Genomic DNA, 15,623 nt, shown 5'->3' with positions numbered 1-15,623 from the left:
AATTTTACTCCCTCCGTCCCTTAATTAGATGCCTATTTCTAGCATTTATTACTCACATAATATAAAAAAGTAGGCATCTAATTAAGGGATAGAAGGAGTATGAGATCACATATTACTATATTAGTCATATGTATAGTCTGATTCCTATCAAACGTGTTAGAAAAAAGCTAACAAGTTGTTGGGTCTACCGCTTACCAATAATGTACACAGAGGGCCAAAGAAAGTAATTGAAATTAAATAGATTTGGTCCTATGCAACATTTCAACGTGTTATATATATCAAACATCTGGCCCTACCTATTTAAAGTTATGATGACCTATGAAAATGATTGAGAGCACTCGTTAATCCATGGTAAATTGGTAAGATTTCATCTGTACTAATTACTTCATTGTGTTTACTAGCTGGTTCAAATATATTAGGATTGAACTAACTGAACCAAACTAAAAACAAAATTTGTAGTATTCTCTCCATCTCATTTCGAACAAGGCGTCTTATTAACAAACATTGCATGGCTTGGTTTACTAGTAATTTACTCTCTCCGTATCATAATAATAATCGCAACACTTTGACTGTCACATATGTCAATGCATAACTTTATGACCATTGATATTTGTAATTATCTACTATTAAGAAATATAAAGGTTAACACAATGAAAATATAACTAAAGACTAATCCAAAAATATTTTACATAGCAATTTATGTTTTTTCTATATTGGTAATAAAACATATTATCTAACTAAATAGTACAAAATTTAAACTGTTAAGATTATTATGAAACGGCCGGTAGTATATTTAATAAGATTCACTAATAATCACAAAGTTACATATTAAATCTATTTAGGTCACAATTGTTAAAGTTTATCTAATATTTTCATTAATAAGGTCAAATATATGAATTTAATTTAGACTTTAAAAAGTCAAATGGATACTACTCTCTTTGTTTGTAAATGTTACAATACTTTGGATATACACACGGTTTCCAATCCGCATATTTGATCATTGGTATCTTTAATTATGAATATGTAAAGATTATAAAAGGTAAATTTAATTAATAAGATCACTTTCAAAAATAAAGATGTAGATTGTATTACGTTAAAATTGAACGTTTTTTCCTATTTAACAGAATACTCCAGCACTAATGTTGCATAGCTGTTACTCGGTAGTAGTGATTATAACTTTGTACTCGTACAAAAAAAAAAAAAAAAAAAAAAAAAATTGTACGATGTTGATAAATATAATCCATCATTAAAATATTATAAAAATTTATGAGACAAAGCAATAATAAACGTGTGAGAATTGGAGCCGATTGTAGATTTGCGTAGTACAACCTTTAGCTAATGGCCACTAATTCCTTATCATGTTTATACTTTATATTCACAGTACGTCCTCATTCTTCAATCATATCGGTTTTACACAAACTTCATAAGTATTGGACGTTTATGAAATGGAGCGACGGGGGAGCGTGATATTATTAATTAAGGAAGCAATAATTGGCCTGGTTTTGTTACCATCTACCCTGTATTTTATTATTATTATTATTAATTTTTTTTTTACCGAATACAATAAGTGTTTTTATTGCGTCTATTTCTGAAAGTTCTTAACAATTTTCATTTTACGTAAACTCAAGACTCACGCCACAAAAATCCTCCTCCCCCTCCCCCATAATAACCATCATAAGCACATATACCATCTTAGCTTCTCCGGTGCTTCTCCACCCTAATTCTCTATTCTACATGACATTCCATATAATTCATGTCCTTGCCACATTAACCTAGCTTGCCCCATCGTCATGTTCCCTAAAATTCACTAAGCCACCTAGAAAAGGGTAGCTATATACTTGTATATGTTAGGTTTACAATGCTAAAAATTTTTAGTGCGTGAAATAGTTAGATCATTTGTAGTTATCTAAGTACGTACTATGTGAAATAGTTAGATTAATTGGTAAATAAAAAAATTAAAGCATATACACCTGTGATTTTTTGATACATAGTGAACATCATGCACGTTTTTCCGTGTAGTCAATAATGCTAAACCTAACGTTAACATATGTATGGTTGTTAAAAGTCTGTTTGTACTGAAATTTCACAGTATAGGAGTGCCAATGCTAGGCATTACCTTATAGTGGCAATTGATCGAATGCGAAGCAATGCCACAGCAGTGGCACAGATCGAGTGTTGCCACTCATAAATTAGCATAGCCAAATTGCAGAATCTGACCTCAATCTTATTAGAGTTTGAATACATTTTGTATTCGATTACTGAAGGCAATAGCATCCATATATATAGAAGTACAAGCAACAGAGGATGAAACCCGTAGCTTATACTAAGCCTAAGAATAAGGCTAGATACTAGGAACTAACCTAGGAGACTATTAAAATACAGCCTGGAGGAAAATAACAAATACAAAGATAATGACTAATAACAAATACAAGGATAATTAATAATCTCAAAGGGTCGAGTCATATATTCGTCTGCATAGTCGTGCACTCGTGCCCTTGATAATCCCTTATTGCTCTAATTTGCTACTGAGGATAATACAAGCATCAAGCCATCACATACTTGCTTCACACCTCTTCATTATAATCTCCACACCCCTATAGTACGTTCTTTGTTCTAATATTTAAGACCAATAATTAAAGGAAAAAAAAAAACTATGTTTTCAAACATTTAGTATAGGCAGTACTAATAAAATTATAATAGGAGTAGTACATATTAATTATTTGTTGTGATAGATGCAAGAAAGATTAATGATTTTTTTTTTAATATAGAGTACTTCTAAAACAAAAAGAAATAGGCCCTAGAGATAGGCCCATTTTAATTTAAATTAATGGTTCAAAGAATAAATGATATTGGTAGTACTAGTCTTCTCTTACATGCATCTAATTATATCTTACTCTTATTAATTGACTGAGTATAAAATTTGGGTTTTAATAATTAGTTCAAGTATAAATACAATCCTATGGACTACGATTTTAACCATTAGCGTTTCAAGTTCGAAGGGCTCTCATGCGAAGGGATTAGTCCTCTAGCATTGACCTTATGGAATTATTACTTACAAGACAATAAAACATGCCGTATATCCTAAGTTCCTAACCCTAATAAGAGAGCATATTTTTCAATCAAATATGTCAAATTATAATTGTTAGTAACTTTGAATTTACAAATAAATTTGATGGAGTATAAAACTTAACAACTATATACTCCAAGTAATAATTCTTTCAAAAAAAAAAAAATACTCCAAGTAATAATTATCCACGTTCTATATTATCAACAACAATACCCCGTAAAAAAAATTTAAAAAAAAAAAAAACCAACACATTTTATTTTTAGAATTTTCAAGAGCCACTTAACCCTAACATCTAATTTCTCTATGGAGTATAATAGTTTAAATTAATTTGTTTAAATTGTCAGAAAGTGAACAAGTAGGGCCGACTACAAGTTCTATATAAGCGCGAGCGTTACACTTTTTAAACCACAATAAAGCAGTAAAATTAGCAAAACATAAACACAGTCACTAAAAACAGCACGATGGCTCGTGAGATGTTGGGGGTGGTCTTGGTTATGGGGCTCCTACTTGCAATGGTGCCCAACACCATGCAATCTCGTTTAACCGGCGCCAACCTTGACCGGCGTGGCAGTGCCTACATTGGGCTCATCTTATCGACTGCTCATGATGAGCAGCTACTTTTGGATTCTGGTATGTTTGTCCCAGAAACTTCCGTCAAGAAAGCCGGAAGAGTTTTTAAAGTTGGAACTTTCAAAGGTGTTCCTACCATTTATGTCATTGCTTTAGCACCTATGCTAAGATTTATTTAGTCAATCAGATCACCTTTATTGTTTTATATATATACATGCATGCGTACATCGCTACATGTGAGTTGTTATATAGTGAAAAAGAGATGGAAACTAACCACCTTATGAACATATTGCCCTAATTAAAAGATATTAATCGTTTTTAATAATCAAATGATGTTACTTTATAGAAAAAATTCATGACCAAAACAAACCTTGTTAATAGCAATACTCCAATCAACTATTTGTACTATATAGAAAAAAAAAAAAAAAAAAAAATCATAACCAAAAGCTAAGGTGAGACCAACGCATAGCCTTGGCATAGAGTATATGCCAAATTTTCAAATTAAACGAAGGAAGTATCTTTTATTTACCTCCTGCAATCATATATCAGTTGATCAAATACTTGTTTTGGACCTTCCGACTCTACAAGAATGTTACTTGATTTTTAAATTATTATTACGATTGCTAATAATAATAATATATTTTTTTTTCTCTCATTATTTGTAGGCTCATGTAAGCTCAACAGTCCAAATGATGGTCGACACTTTCCCAATTATAGGGATCATCGATTATGGGAACGCTGCATCTATTAGCCCTTCAGTAAAACTTGCTGATGTTGCAGTGCTTAGTGAAGCATCCTTCATTAGTGCATGGACCTGGGAGGTATATACTACTACATCACCTTTTCCACGTGCAGTAATAACTAAATAATAATTTTGCTATCAAAGTATAAATGATGTTAAAGATTTATAAAAGATAATAACAGGACATATGTGAATGAACTTGTGGTAGTTAAACTTAATATAAGTAACTCCAAGTTAATACTTTATACTATTCTCGCCCAGATTTAACTGTGCAAAAAAAAAATTACATTATCTATGCGATGACAATAAATTACAGCAAAATATTATGATTAAATACCTTCAATGAAGTTGACGTTTTAATACCATCACATGCTTTTTGATCAATTGAAGATCTTGGGCACTCATAAAGTAATCGCACTCAATTTCTGTTCCCTACATAATAAACAAATGTGTGATTTGCGATGCAATTATTTGGCTAACTGTTAGCCACCTAATAAGACCGTTTATTGATTAAACGATCAATCATTGCCACCAGCAATATGAAGGCCGCTCAATGGAAGCGTTGAATGATCTTCCATCATTGAAAATCGGAGACTACAACGTTCCGGAAGCAGGAGATAACAAGCTAGCAAGTTTACAATTCCAAAAGATCAGCAAATACACACCTAAAGGTTCAAACAAGAAAACCTTTTGGTATTACATTGATCCCGAATGGCTTAAAATTGCTTCTCAACTCAAGGTACGTAATGACCCTAAGCATATCCTAATGTACGTACGTACCTTGCGTTACAATACATAGCTATACTTGATCATAATATTTTATAATTCATAGTTTCGGATATATGTAGGAATATTATTAACAGAATTATATGTAAATTGATTGTATGTTATATAATTTCAGGATATTACTCTTGAAAGCTGCATTAACGGAAGGTTGTGCACTAAGGACGTACCAAGTGTTAAATTTGGTGTAAAAGGATCATCTTCGGATTCATATGTGCAAAATGAGGCTTACGGGAAGTCCTTAAACAAGGAACTCGGTGTTTCCACCGTTGATAGGAAAAGCGCCGCCACAGTATCGGTGAGTTTTCTAAGGCTAAGATAATGTGTGATCTAGAGAAGGGGAAATTCCCTATTTCTCAAAATAAGAAACGAAATTTGTTTATCACGAGGACATTTTCGTGAATGAATCAACAACTTTTTCATTATCGTGGACTCCACAATTGAATAAAGTTGAATAAAGTTGTTGATTTATTTACAAAAATGATGTTGAATTTAACCATCTACAAAGTTTTCCTCACCTGTAATATATTCTTTCAAATAATGAGTATAATCGAGTATACTTATTACGATAAAACTAACTCATCATGTAACATAAATATAATTGTTAGGTTTATTTTCAAAAAACCACCCAAAAATGTGTTGAATTTCTAACTAACCACCCAAAAAAAAATTTATTTTAAAATACCACCCATTAAATTAATTTTTTGCTCAGATTCCCACCCAATTTGAAAATCCGGTGGTTTTTTAACTTGTGGGGCCCAGTTCAGTTATTTCCCTTTTTTGTTTTCCTTTTTCTCTCGACTTCACTGTCTTTCACTCTGTTTCTCATTCAATTCTCCCAACTAACCCTATTCTACAATCAAATTTCACTCCTTTTTTCAGCGAATTCCCCCTTTCTTCATAAATTGCTGTGCATTGTTCAATTCAGAACCCTAAATTCGACATTAAAACCCTAATTGTACTTGCAACAGGAATTAATCTAGAGTAATTGCTTGAAGTGGGGTTGTTTAATTGCAAAAAAGTCGCCATCTTTTGCTGTTTACTGGGGACCAGGAGCTTAGGTGAGGAACCTGACAATAGCTCAGTGCAATGGCGCCGAAAGAGGTAAGCAATTTTGTTGTTTGTGTTTAATGTTGAAGGTTGTTGGTTGTTGATGGTATATTTGCAATTATGTGGAAAGTTAGGGTGGTTTGTGTATTTGATTGAGTTATGTATTCTATTACTGTAATTGTTGTTGAATTATTTAATTAGGGATGTACTTAGGAGAGTGAATTAGGCGAATTGTTTACTACTGCTATGTGTAACAAAGTTGCATTTTTTGTGCAAGTGAATTGTGTTGAAAGTGCATAATTTTGCTTTATACAATGAACAAGTTGTTGCTGATGTTGATTATGTAGCTGTTAAGGTTAGACTAGGGGGGGTGTTTGTGAACAAAAAAATAAAGGGGAAGACATTATGTGGGTATGAGGGTGGCTTTGAATATTGGAGGTACAAGTGTAAAGTTAGTGAGATGTCTGTGAACTTTGTTAGGGAATCTTGCATTTGGGGCTTTGTGAAGTTAGATATGCATGTGCCAAGGCTGTTCAATGTTTGGTATAAGATAAAGGGGAGGACTTGGTCAAGTGGGAAAAAGGAGATTGTGAGTGACAGTGATGTCCAAGGCTTGCTAGAGACAATAAACAAGGATAAGGTTGTTATAGTTTATTGTACTAGCCCTGAAGTGAGTATTGTACAACCCACCCAAAAAACAAAAGTCAAACCTAAGCCCAGTGAAGTGAGGAGGAGCCCTAGGTTTAAGCAGCAGTTGGCAATTAAAGACAAAGAGGAGGCAGAAAAAACCAGCAAAGGGGTAGACAAGTTTGATGAGCATACTGAGAACACCACCACCAAAAAGAAACTGTTCTCTGACAGTGTGAAAGGGAAGAACAAATTGGGTGAAGAGGAAGGTACTTCTAGGCAAACAGGGAAGAAGGGAAAGGGAAAAGCAAAAGGGAAAAGGAAGAAGAAGTGTAAGAGTGAGGTGGACTTGGAATCAGACTTTGGATCTGATTCATCAAACTCTGATACTACCATAGAGTGGGAAGTTGGGGAAAAAGATGGGGATTTTGAGGAGGGGGAGTTTCAAGATCTATATGACAGTGTGGGCAAGATATTAGCAGAAGTGAATGCTAGTGTACAATGTGTGCAAGATGACAGTGATAAAGAGTTGCAGCTCCCTGAGTACAACCTTGAGAGTGAACTGTTGAGAAATGAGGTTGTTGTAGAGAGAGAGTTTACATCTGACTCTGAGGAGTTGGATAGCCCTAGAGGTTCTGATGAGGAGCAAGACAATTGCCCAACTTTCCATCCACAGACTGACTTCAAAAAAACCCATTGAATTGGTCAAAGGTCTGAAGTTCTAAAACAACAAAATTCTGAGGAGAGTGTTAAGGGTTTATTAGAAGCTATGGAGCAGGTGGTGCCTTATGCAGACAAAAGGTATTGTGTGAGGCATATATGGGCAAACTTCAAGCTACAATTTAGTGGTGCAACTTTCAAGGAGTTGTTCTGGTCAGCAGCTAGGGCAACAACTTTGGTATGTTTCTACATTGTTATGGGTGTTTAACTGATTAAATCTATGTGTCTGTGTTGTATATCTATGTGTCTGTTTTATGTGTTTTTATGTTGTCTGACTATGTGTATTTGATGGATGTGTGTGGTGTTTCTTGCTTAGTTTGACTTTGAAGTGGCAATGGAATCAATTAAGTTTCTGTCTGAAGAAGCATATGAATATCTAGCTGAGATCCCAGCTCTACACTGGTCCAGACATGCATTTAGTCCATTCCCAAAGTCTAACATGTTGCTCAACAATGTATGTGAGACTTTTAATGCGGTCATCAAAGAAGCAAGGGATAAGCCAATTTTGACTCAGATGGAGTGGCTTAGGAGGTACATGATGAGAAGGAACCATGAGAAATGGGAGAGTTATCAGGAAATGGAAGGTAAGGTTGTTCCTTATGTGAAGAAGACATTTGAAAGGATAGAACCTGCTGCTAGACATTGCATTGTGCAGATTTCAAGGGGTGATACTTATGAGGTAGAGTTGAACTCAGACCTAGTGACAGTTGATCTCAGCAAACAAACATGCTCATGCTACCACTGGGAGCTAACAGGCATCCCATGTGTGCATGCATATGCATGCATCATGGACAAGAGGGCTGACCCTGAAGATTATGTGGATGATGCATATCTTGTGTCCACTTATATGCTTGCACACAGGCACGAAGCGAAAGCTATGCCTGGTCCACATCACTGGGAGAAGGTGAAGCTGAGGCAACCTCTTCCACCAGCAGTAAAAATTCAGCCTGGGAGGCCAAAGTCAAAAAAGAGAAAGTTGGAGAAAGGGGAAGTGGTTGGTGGTAACCAGCAAGAGCAGCAACATTTGAAAAGGAGGAGCACTTGCAAGAACTGTGGGCAATTGGGACACTATGCTAAGACATGCAAAAACCCACATGTGGCTCATGTTGCTGTCTCATCCCCAAAAAAAGAAGGAGGAAGACCTGTTGTGCACAGTGAATGGGTGAATGACCAGAGGAAGAAGAAAGCAGAAAGAGCTTTGAAAGAGGTACAAAATATCCTACATAGCAGTGATTTAGGGTTAGATGTGTTTATTGAGAAGTGTCATCCTAATTACTGTTAATTTGGCTGTGTAGAGTGCCCTTGGTGGTACACTAGGACCCAACAATATTGCTAATAGGAGGTTCCCTCAGGAAGAGCAGCAGATGAAGCAGCACACTACTCAGCAGTCTCAAAGTCAGCAGACTCTGCATCAAGAGCAGCCTCAGAGTCAGCATCAGCAGAGTCAGCAACAACAGTAGACTGACCACCATCAACTGAGCCAGCTCACTCAAGCATCAGTAACAACATCTCCCACTACCTCAGCCAGACCACCCAGAACCAAGATGAAGCCTCTTAGACTTAGGAAGTAGGCTGTTAGCTCAGAGCAGCCTCTTAGAATTAGGAAGTAGCTTATGCTGACCCATATATTTGATTTTGCCAAATGTAATTTTATGTGGCTGTATTTTTATATGAGCTACAAGACAGTTTAAGTATTAGTATTTTGGACATAAATGGTTGGATTGTTAATTGAGTCCCTTATGTTTTGAATTTGACAATAGCACTGATATAGTGCATTATTAGTTGAAATATATGGGTCATTTTGCTGGTTTTTTATACCATTTGCATAGTTATTCAGTTGCTGGTTGTTTAAACCCATTGCATATTTATTCAGTTGGTGGTATTTTAAACTAACAACAACAATAAGACAAACTAAAACAAGTTTTTTTCATTGATAGCATAATAGTACCATTACAAATACTCTTGCTTTAACACCACCTTCCACTTAAACCATTTTATTCATTACAAGATAACCTAGGACAACCAACAAAACAGAACACAACACAACTAAATAAACTTGGAGCTTGTTGTCACAACCACTGCTTCTGATCAATTTCTTCCTATCACCAGTGAGGGCCTTGCATTTCAGTTGTAAGGTGTCAACCTTATTAAGAAAACACCTTCTCTGCCAATCAAGTCATCCACATCCCTTTTCAAAGAGTTGATTTCACCTTTCATCAACTTTTTGTCAAGGAGCAGTTGGTTAATGACAACTCTTTGCCAATCAGTACCATCTTCATTGTCCACCCATTCAAAAGCCTTGCACCCCCTTGTTTCAGTATTAGGGTCATATAACTTGCAAGCCAAAAATTTCCTCCCAGGGTTCTCATTTGTCCAAGAAGTCAATTTTGCTAAAGGTAATCCACAATTGCATTTCCTCTGGTTTGTGGGAGATGAGTTATTCCATGACATCTTCATCCCTGCAATACAGCATAACAGTACTCAGTTAGTTTAACAATTTACATTTACTAAACAAAGATTCAACCACATTAACATATCCTCAGTCACACATACTCACTGTGGTGGTTGCGCTCCATAATGAGGGTAACCAGGGGGGGCCATGTACCATTCTGTTTCATCCTGTACTCCAACATACAGTCAGCCAAAAACCCAGGATCATCTGTGGTCCCAACATGTATGGTGTACACCTCCTTATTAGGTAACCTCCTAATCATCTTGAACACATCCCCATCATCTTCTAAATTCCTAAACTTCCCTTTATACACATACTGGAATGTAGGGTGCAACAGTTCAACTGATCCTTCTAATGGATCATCCATCTCACGAAGTTGATCATCAAATTCTATAGCTGTATCCAACAAGTTACTTCTGCCTATTTTATATTCAATGTCTATAGTTACACTTAAATATTTAAATCTGAGAACAATCTTATTCTCATCCATTTCTACCACAACAATTACAACAACAAACAAACACAAAGAACAAGGTTACAAATAAAGCAAACTTAACTGTAATTGAAAGGAAAAACCACAATTCAGTAACCACATACCCTAATTGACAAAATATCTCAATTAAATCGTGTATATGAAAAAACCCTAATTAATGAATCCACAAATTCCCCCAATTAACATTTTGCAAGAACCCTAATTTTTCCAGATAATTGAGATTACCTTGTGCGAATTCAAGTGATGTCGTTGCTGCAGATGCAAATGCAATTAGAAGCAAGCTTAATTTTGTGTAATTTGGGGAAAAATTTTGTTTAGGAGCAAAAATTGAATAAGGAATACACTTTTATAGGAAAAATCGGGGGAAGAAAACAAATAAAAGCATAAACTAGCCGTTATGTGGGCCCCACAAGCTAAAAAACCACCGGATTTTCAAATTGGGTGGGAATCTGAGCAAAAAATTAATTTAATGGGTGGTATTTTAAAATAAATTTTTTTTTGGGTGGTTAGTTAGAAATTCAACACATTTTTGGGTGGTTTTTTGAAAATTTTCCTAATTGTTATACCACTTGATGTTGCAGACTGCCGTTGCGAATGGAGTGAAGCACATTGTGTTCCGTGGTGCTTCGAACAAGCCGGGAACATCATCAGACAATGAAATTAAAGCCTTGACAAGCAAAAATTTATTCAAAGTGGTTTCGGAGTTTGTTGAGCTACTCGCTAATGAGCTGCCTATGCTTAAGTACAAGTACATCTGAAGTGTTTTTTGTGTATGTTTGCTAGCTACTTTGCCATGTCTAGCTTGTATGTAGGTATGTAATTTTGTAATAAAGTACCAAAATAAAGAGGGCCTAAGCGAAGACAAATCAAGGTTATAGTGTATGAGCTTTGAGCTAAGCATTGTACCCAACTTTAATTTGTAAGATAATAAAATGAATGAAGAGCCTATCCAAATTATTATGGTTGGCCCTAGCTACTTTATCCTATGTTTTTGTGGTTGTTAATAATGTTAAATTAGTTGTCGGCAGTGAAGTTAATTTTTGCTAATATTACAAAAAGGTTGGTTTTATTTTTTTTTAATTTATCTAATCTTATCTGCTATGAAATAATTTTAGTTGAACTCATTAGCTTAGCTCAAGTATAATATATCTAATTATCTTATTATATAAATTTTAATTATTGGAACTTATATATCAACCCTTATCTTATATTTTCTCCGTTTTTTTAATAGTTGCAACAATTTGACTTTTACACTATTCATGTGTTCCACTTTAACTAGATTTGAAGATTTATAACTATGCGAAAATATAATTGTAATACCCAAATTTTTGAGTATATTTAGTCAACGATTTTCTAACATAAACTTTTAAATTAATTATTATTTCCAAATTTATATGTTATAGTAATAAATTTTATAATTATTAATTTCTATTTTCAGATTTAAAAAAAGTTTTTATTTCTGATTTTCAGTAACTGTAAGACGATTCTTACAACTACAAACGTATGGTTAGGCGAGCAAAAATATGGCGGGAAACATGAGAAATTATTATTATATAAAGTTACAAAGAGTTTGGCAGACTTTTTTTTTTTTTTATATTACTTTTTCCTTCTTACGTAATGGTGCACTATTAATGAGCATCAAGTATTAATAATGTTGCCTAACTATTTCGATTAGTATACTAAGATTAACTTGGACCCGCTTATTTGTAGACGGAGGCTGCTAGGTGAACGTTTCGGAGGTTTATTACCTTGAAAATTTACGCACGATCAAGGTAATTTTCAATGTTCATCATCTTTAGAATCCCGTTAGGAAAATTATTTCGATTTATTGTATGTGCTTGTATATGATGAGTGCATTAATTATCGTATGATACTATGGGGTTATGTTTTTGATACTTTTATATTTTGTGTACTAGTATAAGTATATTCGAAAATTTGATTAATTGGTATCGTATGAGTTTTTTTTTTTTAAATAATTGAAAAAAATTTGGAACGGGATGATTAATTATATGTAATTGATGGTCTCCAAGGCCTATCGAAAAACGAGTTGTAATTAGTATGCCAAGTAGAATGACTATGTTCTAATAATACTGAAATTGAAATATTGTTACTTGAGATTAAATTAATTTGTGCAATACTTGTGTGCAATGTGGTCGGACAATCTAATCTATTAAAATGTACATTGAAATTAAGAAGGGAAATAAAACCTGAAAGGGTGAAGAACAGGTTGTCTACTAGTAGTTGTGGTTGCTACTAGTTGGTTTAAATTAACGTATATTGCTGTTTAATCTTCCTCCTAATCAATGGGTATTAGTGAGGAGTGTGCACACTAGGGACTTTCTATTTTATTTCATGGCCATTTGGGGTTACGCATGACCCTTTGCAAAGTAGGTGGTGACAGGGACTAGTTCCGGCTTACCGGTGTTCTCTTTCCCTTTCTTAACCAAAGTAATAAAGTGTTATGTAATAATTGGATATTGGTTTTGTTTCGGGGTTTTCTGATGTCCTGCGGGAGAGTTACAATTCCGAGACTGGAACCGGACGCCTGTACCTGCAAAACAAACGGATGCTCCGGATGATTGGAGATCCGCCTCCGACGGTCAACTTAGTACTTGATTAAGGAGTAATTAATGGGGAAATTAAAGTGATTGGGTCTCTCTAGGTGAGAGTGTTTAATGTGTGTAATCTGCGTTTTTAGCGTAATCTCCCTTAATGAGGATTAAGGGAGGTATTTATAACCTCGGGAAACGTGTCAATCTAGGTTTAGGTTAACCTTGGGCTGATTGGGCTTCCCTCGGAAGTTGGGCCTAGGTGACCGGTTATCCCAGGTGTCATGGGAAGGACATGTGTCGTGTCGTAATTGGTCCATAGTGGACGGATCATTGCTTGACACGTGGCAGGCTCCTATTGGCCCATGTGACGGACACATGGCGGAACCTGATTGGTCCACTTGTCAGATGGTGATTGGTGGGGAAAAATCCCCTAATCATTTGCCCCTCATAGGTGGCACGTGACTGGTCACGTGTTACCTATGACAGGTATCGCCCTGTAACAGGCGACGACCTGCTACAGGTGTCACTCGGCGAGAGGCCGAGAGATTCTCCCGCCAAAATTTTGAATTTTGGAAGTGACCCTTCGCCTTCTCACTTCGCCTATATAAAGGAGTGTTGACTTCGGTCATTTTCACACTTGAAAACTTTGTGAGAGAACATTCGGACCCCTGAACTTGCTCTGACATTTTGGACCCTTTCTGCCTACCGCCTGCTCTGACAAGCCGACTGCAAAGGATTTTCAGAACTTCATCAATCGTCACTCGTTCAGGTAACCGTCGGTTCTCTTACTCTTAATTTTCTCTTTACTTTATTCTTTTTTGAAATGGCACCACGGAAGCACACGACACGACCTAGGTTAGTGATCAGCCGGTCACCGGGGACAGCTGAATCTAGGACTAGGAGTGCCGCCTTCCCTTTTCTGGACCCATCTTTGCCCTTTATACAAAGTCCGACTGTATCTGTGTCTATGCAGAGCATGATGGCCAGAACAAAAAAGACTGTCAGGATCTCAAACTTAGACGGCTCCTCCCACAGGGTGCCGATTAGTGAAACATCTGACCAGGCGCCAGATGTGGAAGTGAAACAAAGCGGCTTGAAAGCCGGCAGTTCTGAGGGAGGAGTCAAAGTGACCCCTTCCCATTTTACAGTTGACAATTCTACATTCTCTCCTGCTCCATTTTACAGTCTTCCTCTTCGGACTCGTCAGAGGACGATTCCGAGTCTAGCTCTTCTGGCCATGCTTCCCTGGACACAGAAGAGAAAAACAGTCGCCTACAAGAGGCGAGGCTTTCTCACGCAGTTGAGAAGGGGGACGATTGGGCGGAGCCATCCGCCTCTCACCGAGAGCAAAATACCCCCTACTACTGCACGGTACCTCGGGGCCGGATCACGGCCATGCAAGAGAAAGTGGAGAGCTTTATCGCAAACCACACAATGGGCCCCGGCTTTTTAGTGTTCGTGCCGGATCCAGAAGACACAGTTGTATGGCCGGCTGGTACCAGTTATGATGGCGCCTGCTTTGGCTGCTACGAGGCGGCCATCAAGGCTGGGATGCGCTTCCCACTACATCCAGCTGTTCAGCGGATCTTGGATGGGTATGAGTTGGGGTTATGGCAGTTAGCCCCGAACTCCTGGGTCAACGTACTCGGCTATGTGTCCGGGTGCGAACTGCACGGGGTGGAGCCGAGCTTCGAGGCTTTCGCCCACATGAACTACCTCAGCCGGACCCCTAAGGCAGGCGGTACCAACTGGTATCAATTGACGAGCCACAGGGGCTACCTCATGACGAGAGGTAAAGCAAACAAATGGAAGGACTGACGGAGCACCTTCCTCATCATTGAGAGTTCAGACACAGAGCTGAACAAGCGCTTCAACAGGTGGAACAGGAATCCGCCCCTTCTTGCAGGCGGCCGCAGCATGCCGCCTGTTCCCCCCAAGGCTAATAAAGAGATCCTAGATAAAGGACTCTTCAAAGTAGAGTCGAAGGTGAACTCTACTTCAGGGGTACGAGAGCAAGTACCCCTGCACTGCGTCCCGAGCTTCAAATGGCTCTACGACGAGTACTTTTTGGCCGCCTGTGGCCTTAGCAGTCGGTGCTCAAGAGGTAGCCGACCTGTCGAATACTCTGTTGTTCCATGCATTTCTTGTTATGACTTTTATTAACTTTGCTATTTGTTTTTGCAGCGGACGCCATGAGAAAAATTACCGCCTCCAAGACTGCGGCGGCCATGTTGCGGGCCTCCATCATGCAACAGTCTTCAACCGACTCCCCCAACAAGGGGGCACCCTTGGTGGGCTTCAAACCTTTCACCCTCTTTTTGGAGTTGTGTTTATGCATATACTGACTCTTTTCTTCTTTTTTAGACGGGCGCTCCAAGAGCTTCTTCTTCCCAACAGCCAGACCCCAAGGCCCGGAGGACGACTGTTGCGAGCTCTCCTGGTTCTGCCAGGAAACATGCGGCGGCTGAGAAACAGCCGACCACTTCTTCTAAAACTCCAGTTGGGCCACCTAGAAGTATGAAATTGTCCTTGTAAATTTTAGACTTGCTCCCTTCTTTACTAGGTCT

The 15,623-nt window shown here is 37.2% G+C and overlaps 2 protein-coding genes across 3 annotated transcripts; both read left to right on the top strand.

Moving 5' to 3' along the window:
* The first annotated feature begins 3,470 nt into the window (after window positions 1–3,470).
* On the top strand, window positions 3,471–11,448 carry LOC110728916 (bark storage protein A-like). Its single transcript, XM_021908580.1, has 5 exons — window positions 3,471–3,800; window positions 4,302–4,458; window positions 4,915–5,118; window positions 5,281–5,460; window positions 11,086–11,448. Exons 1-5 carry the CDS (start codon window positions 3,529–3,531, stop codon window positions 11,260–11,262), a joined length of 990 nt encoding a protein of 329 aa, XP_021764272.1. The 5' UTR covers window positions 3,471–3,528; the 3' UTR covers window positions 11,263–11,448.
* Window positions 5,480–9,347, top strand: LOC110728887. 2 transcript variants are annotated; one of them, XM_021908564.1, is made up of 3 exons: window positions 5,480–6,266; window positions 7,876–8,766; window positions 8,855–9,347. In XM_021908564.1, exons 1-3 carry the CDS (start codon window positions 6,252–6,254, stop codon window positions 9,017–9,019), a joined length of 1,071 nt encoding a protein of 356 aa, XP_021764256.1. In that variant the 5' UTR covers window positions 5,480–6,251; the 3' UTR covers window positions 9,020–9,347. The 2 variants fall into 2 exon arrangements, with proteins under 2 accessions (XP_021764256.1, XP_021764251.1); XM_021908559.1 differs by lacking the exon at window positions 5,480–6,266 and adding an exon at window positions 7,577–7,737.
* Window positions 11,449–15,623: the final 4,175 nt, after the last annotated feature.

Source organism: Chenopodium quinoa, unplaced genomic scaffold, assembly GCF_001683475.1.
Source record: "Chenopodium quinoa cultivar QQ74 unplaced genomic scaffold, ASM168347v1, whole genome shotgun sequence".
NCBI classification, from domain to species: domain Eukaryota; kingdom Viridiplantae; phylum Streptophyta; class Magnoliopsida; order Caryophyllales; family Amaranthaceae; genus Chenopodium; species Chenopodium quinoa.
This window is presented reverse-complemented; position numbering and strand designations above follow the sequence as displayed.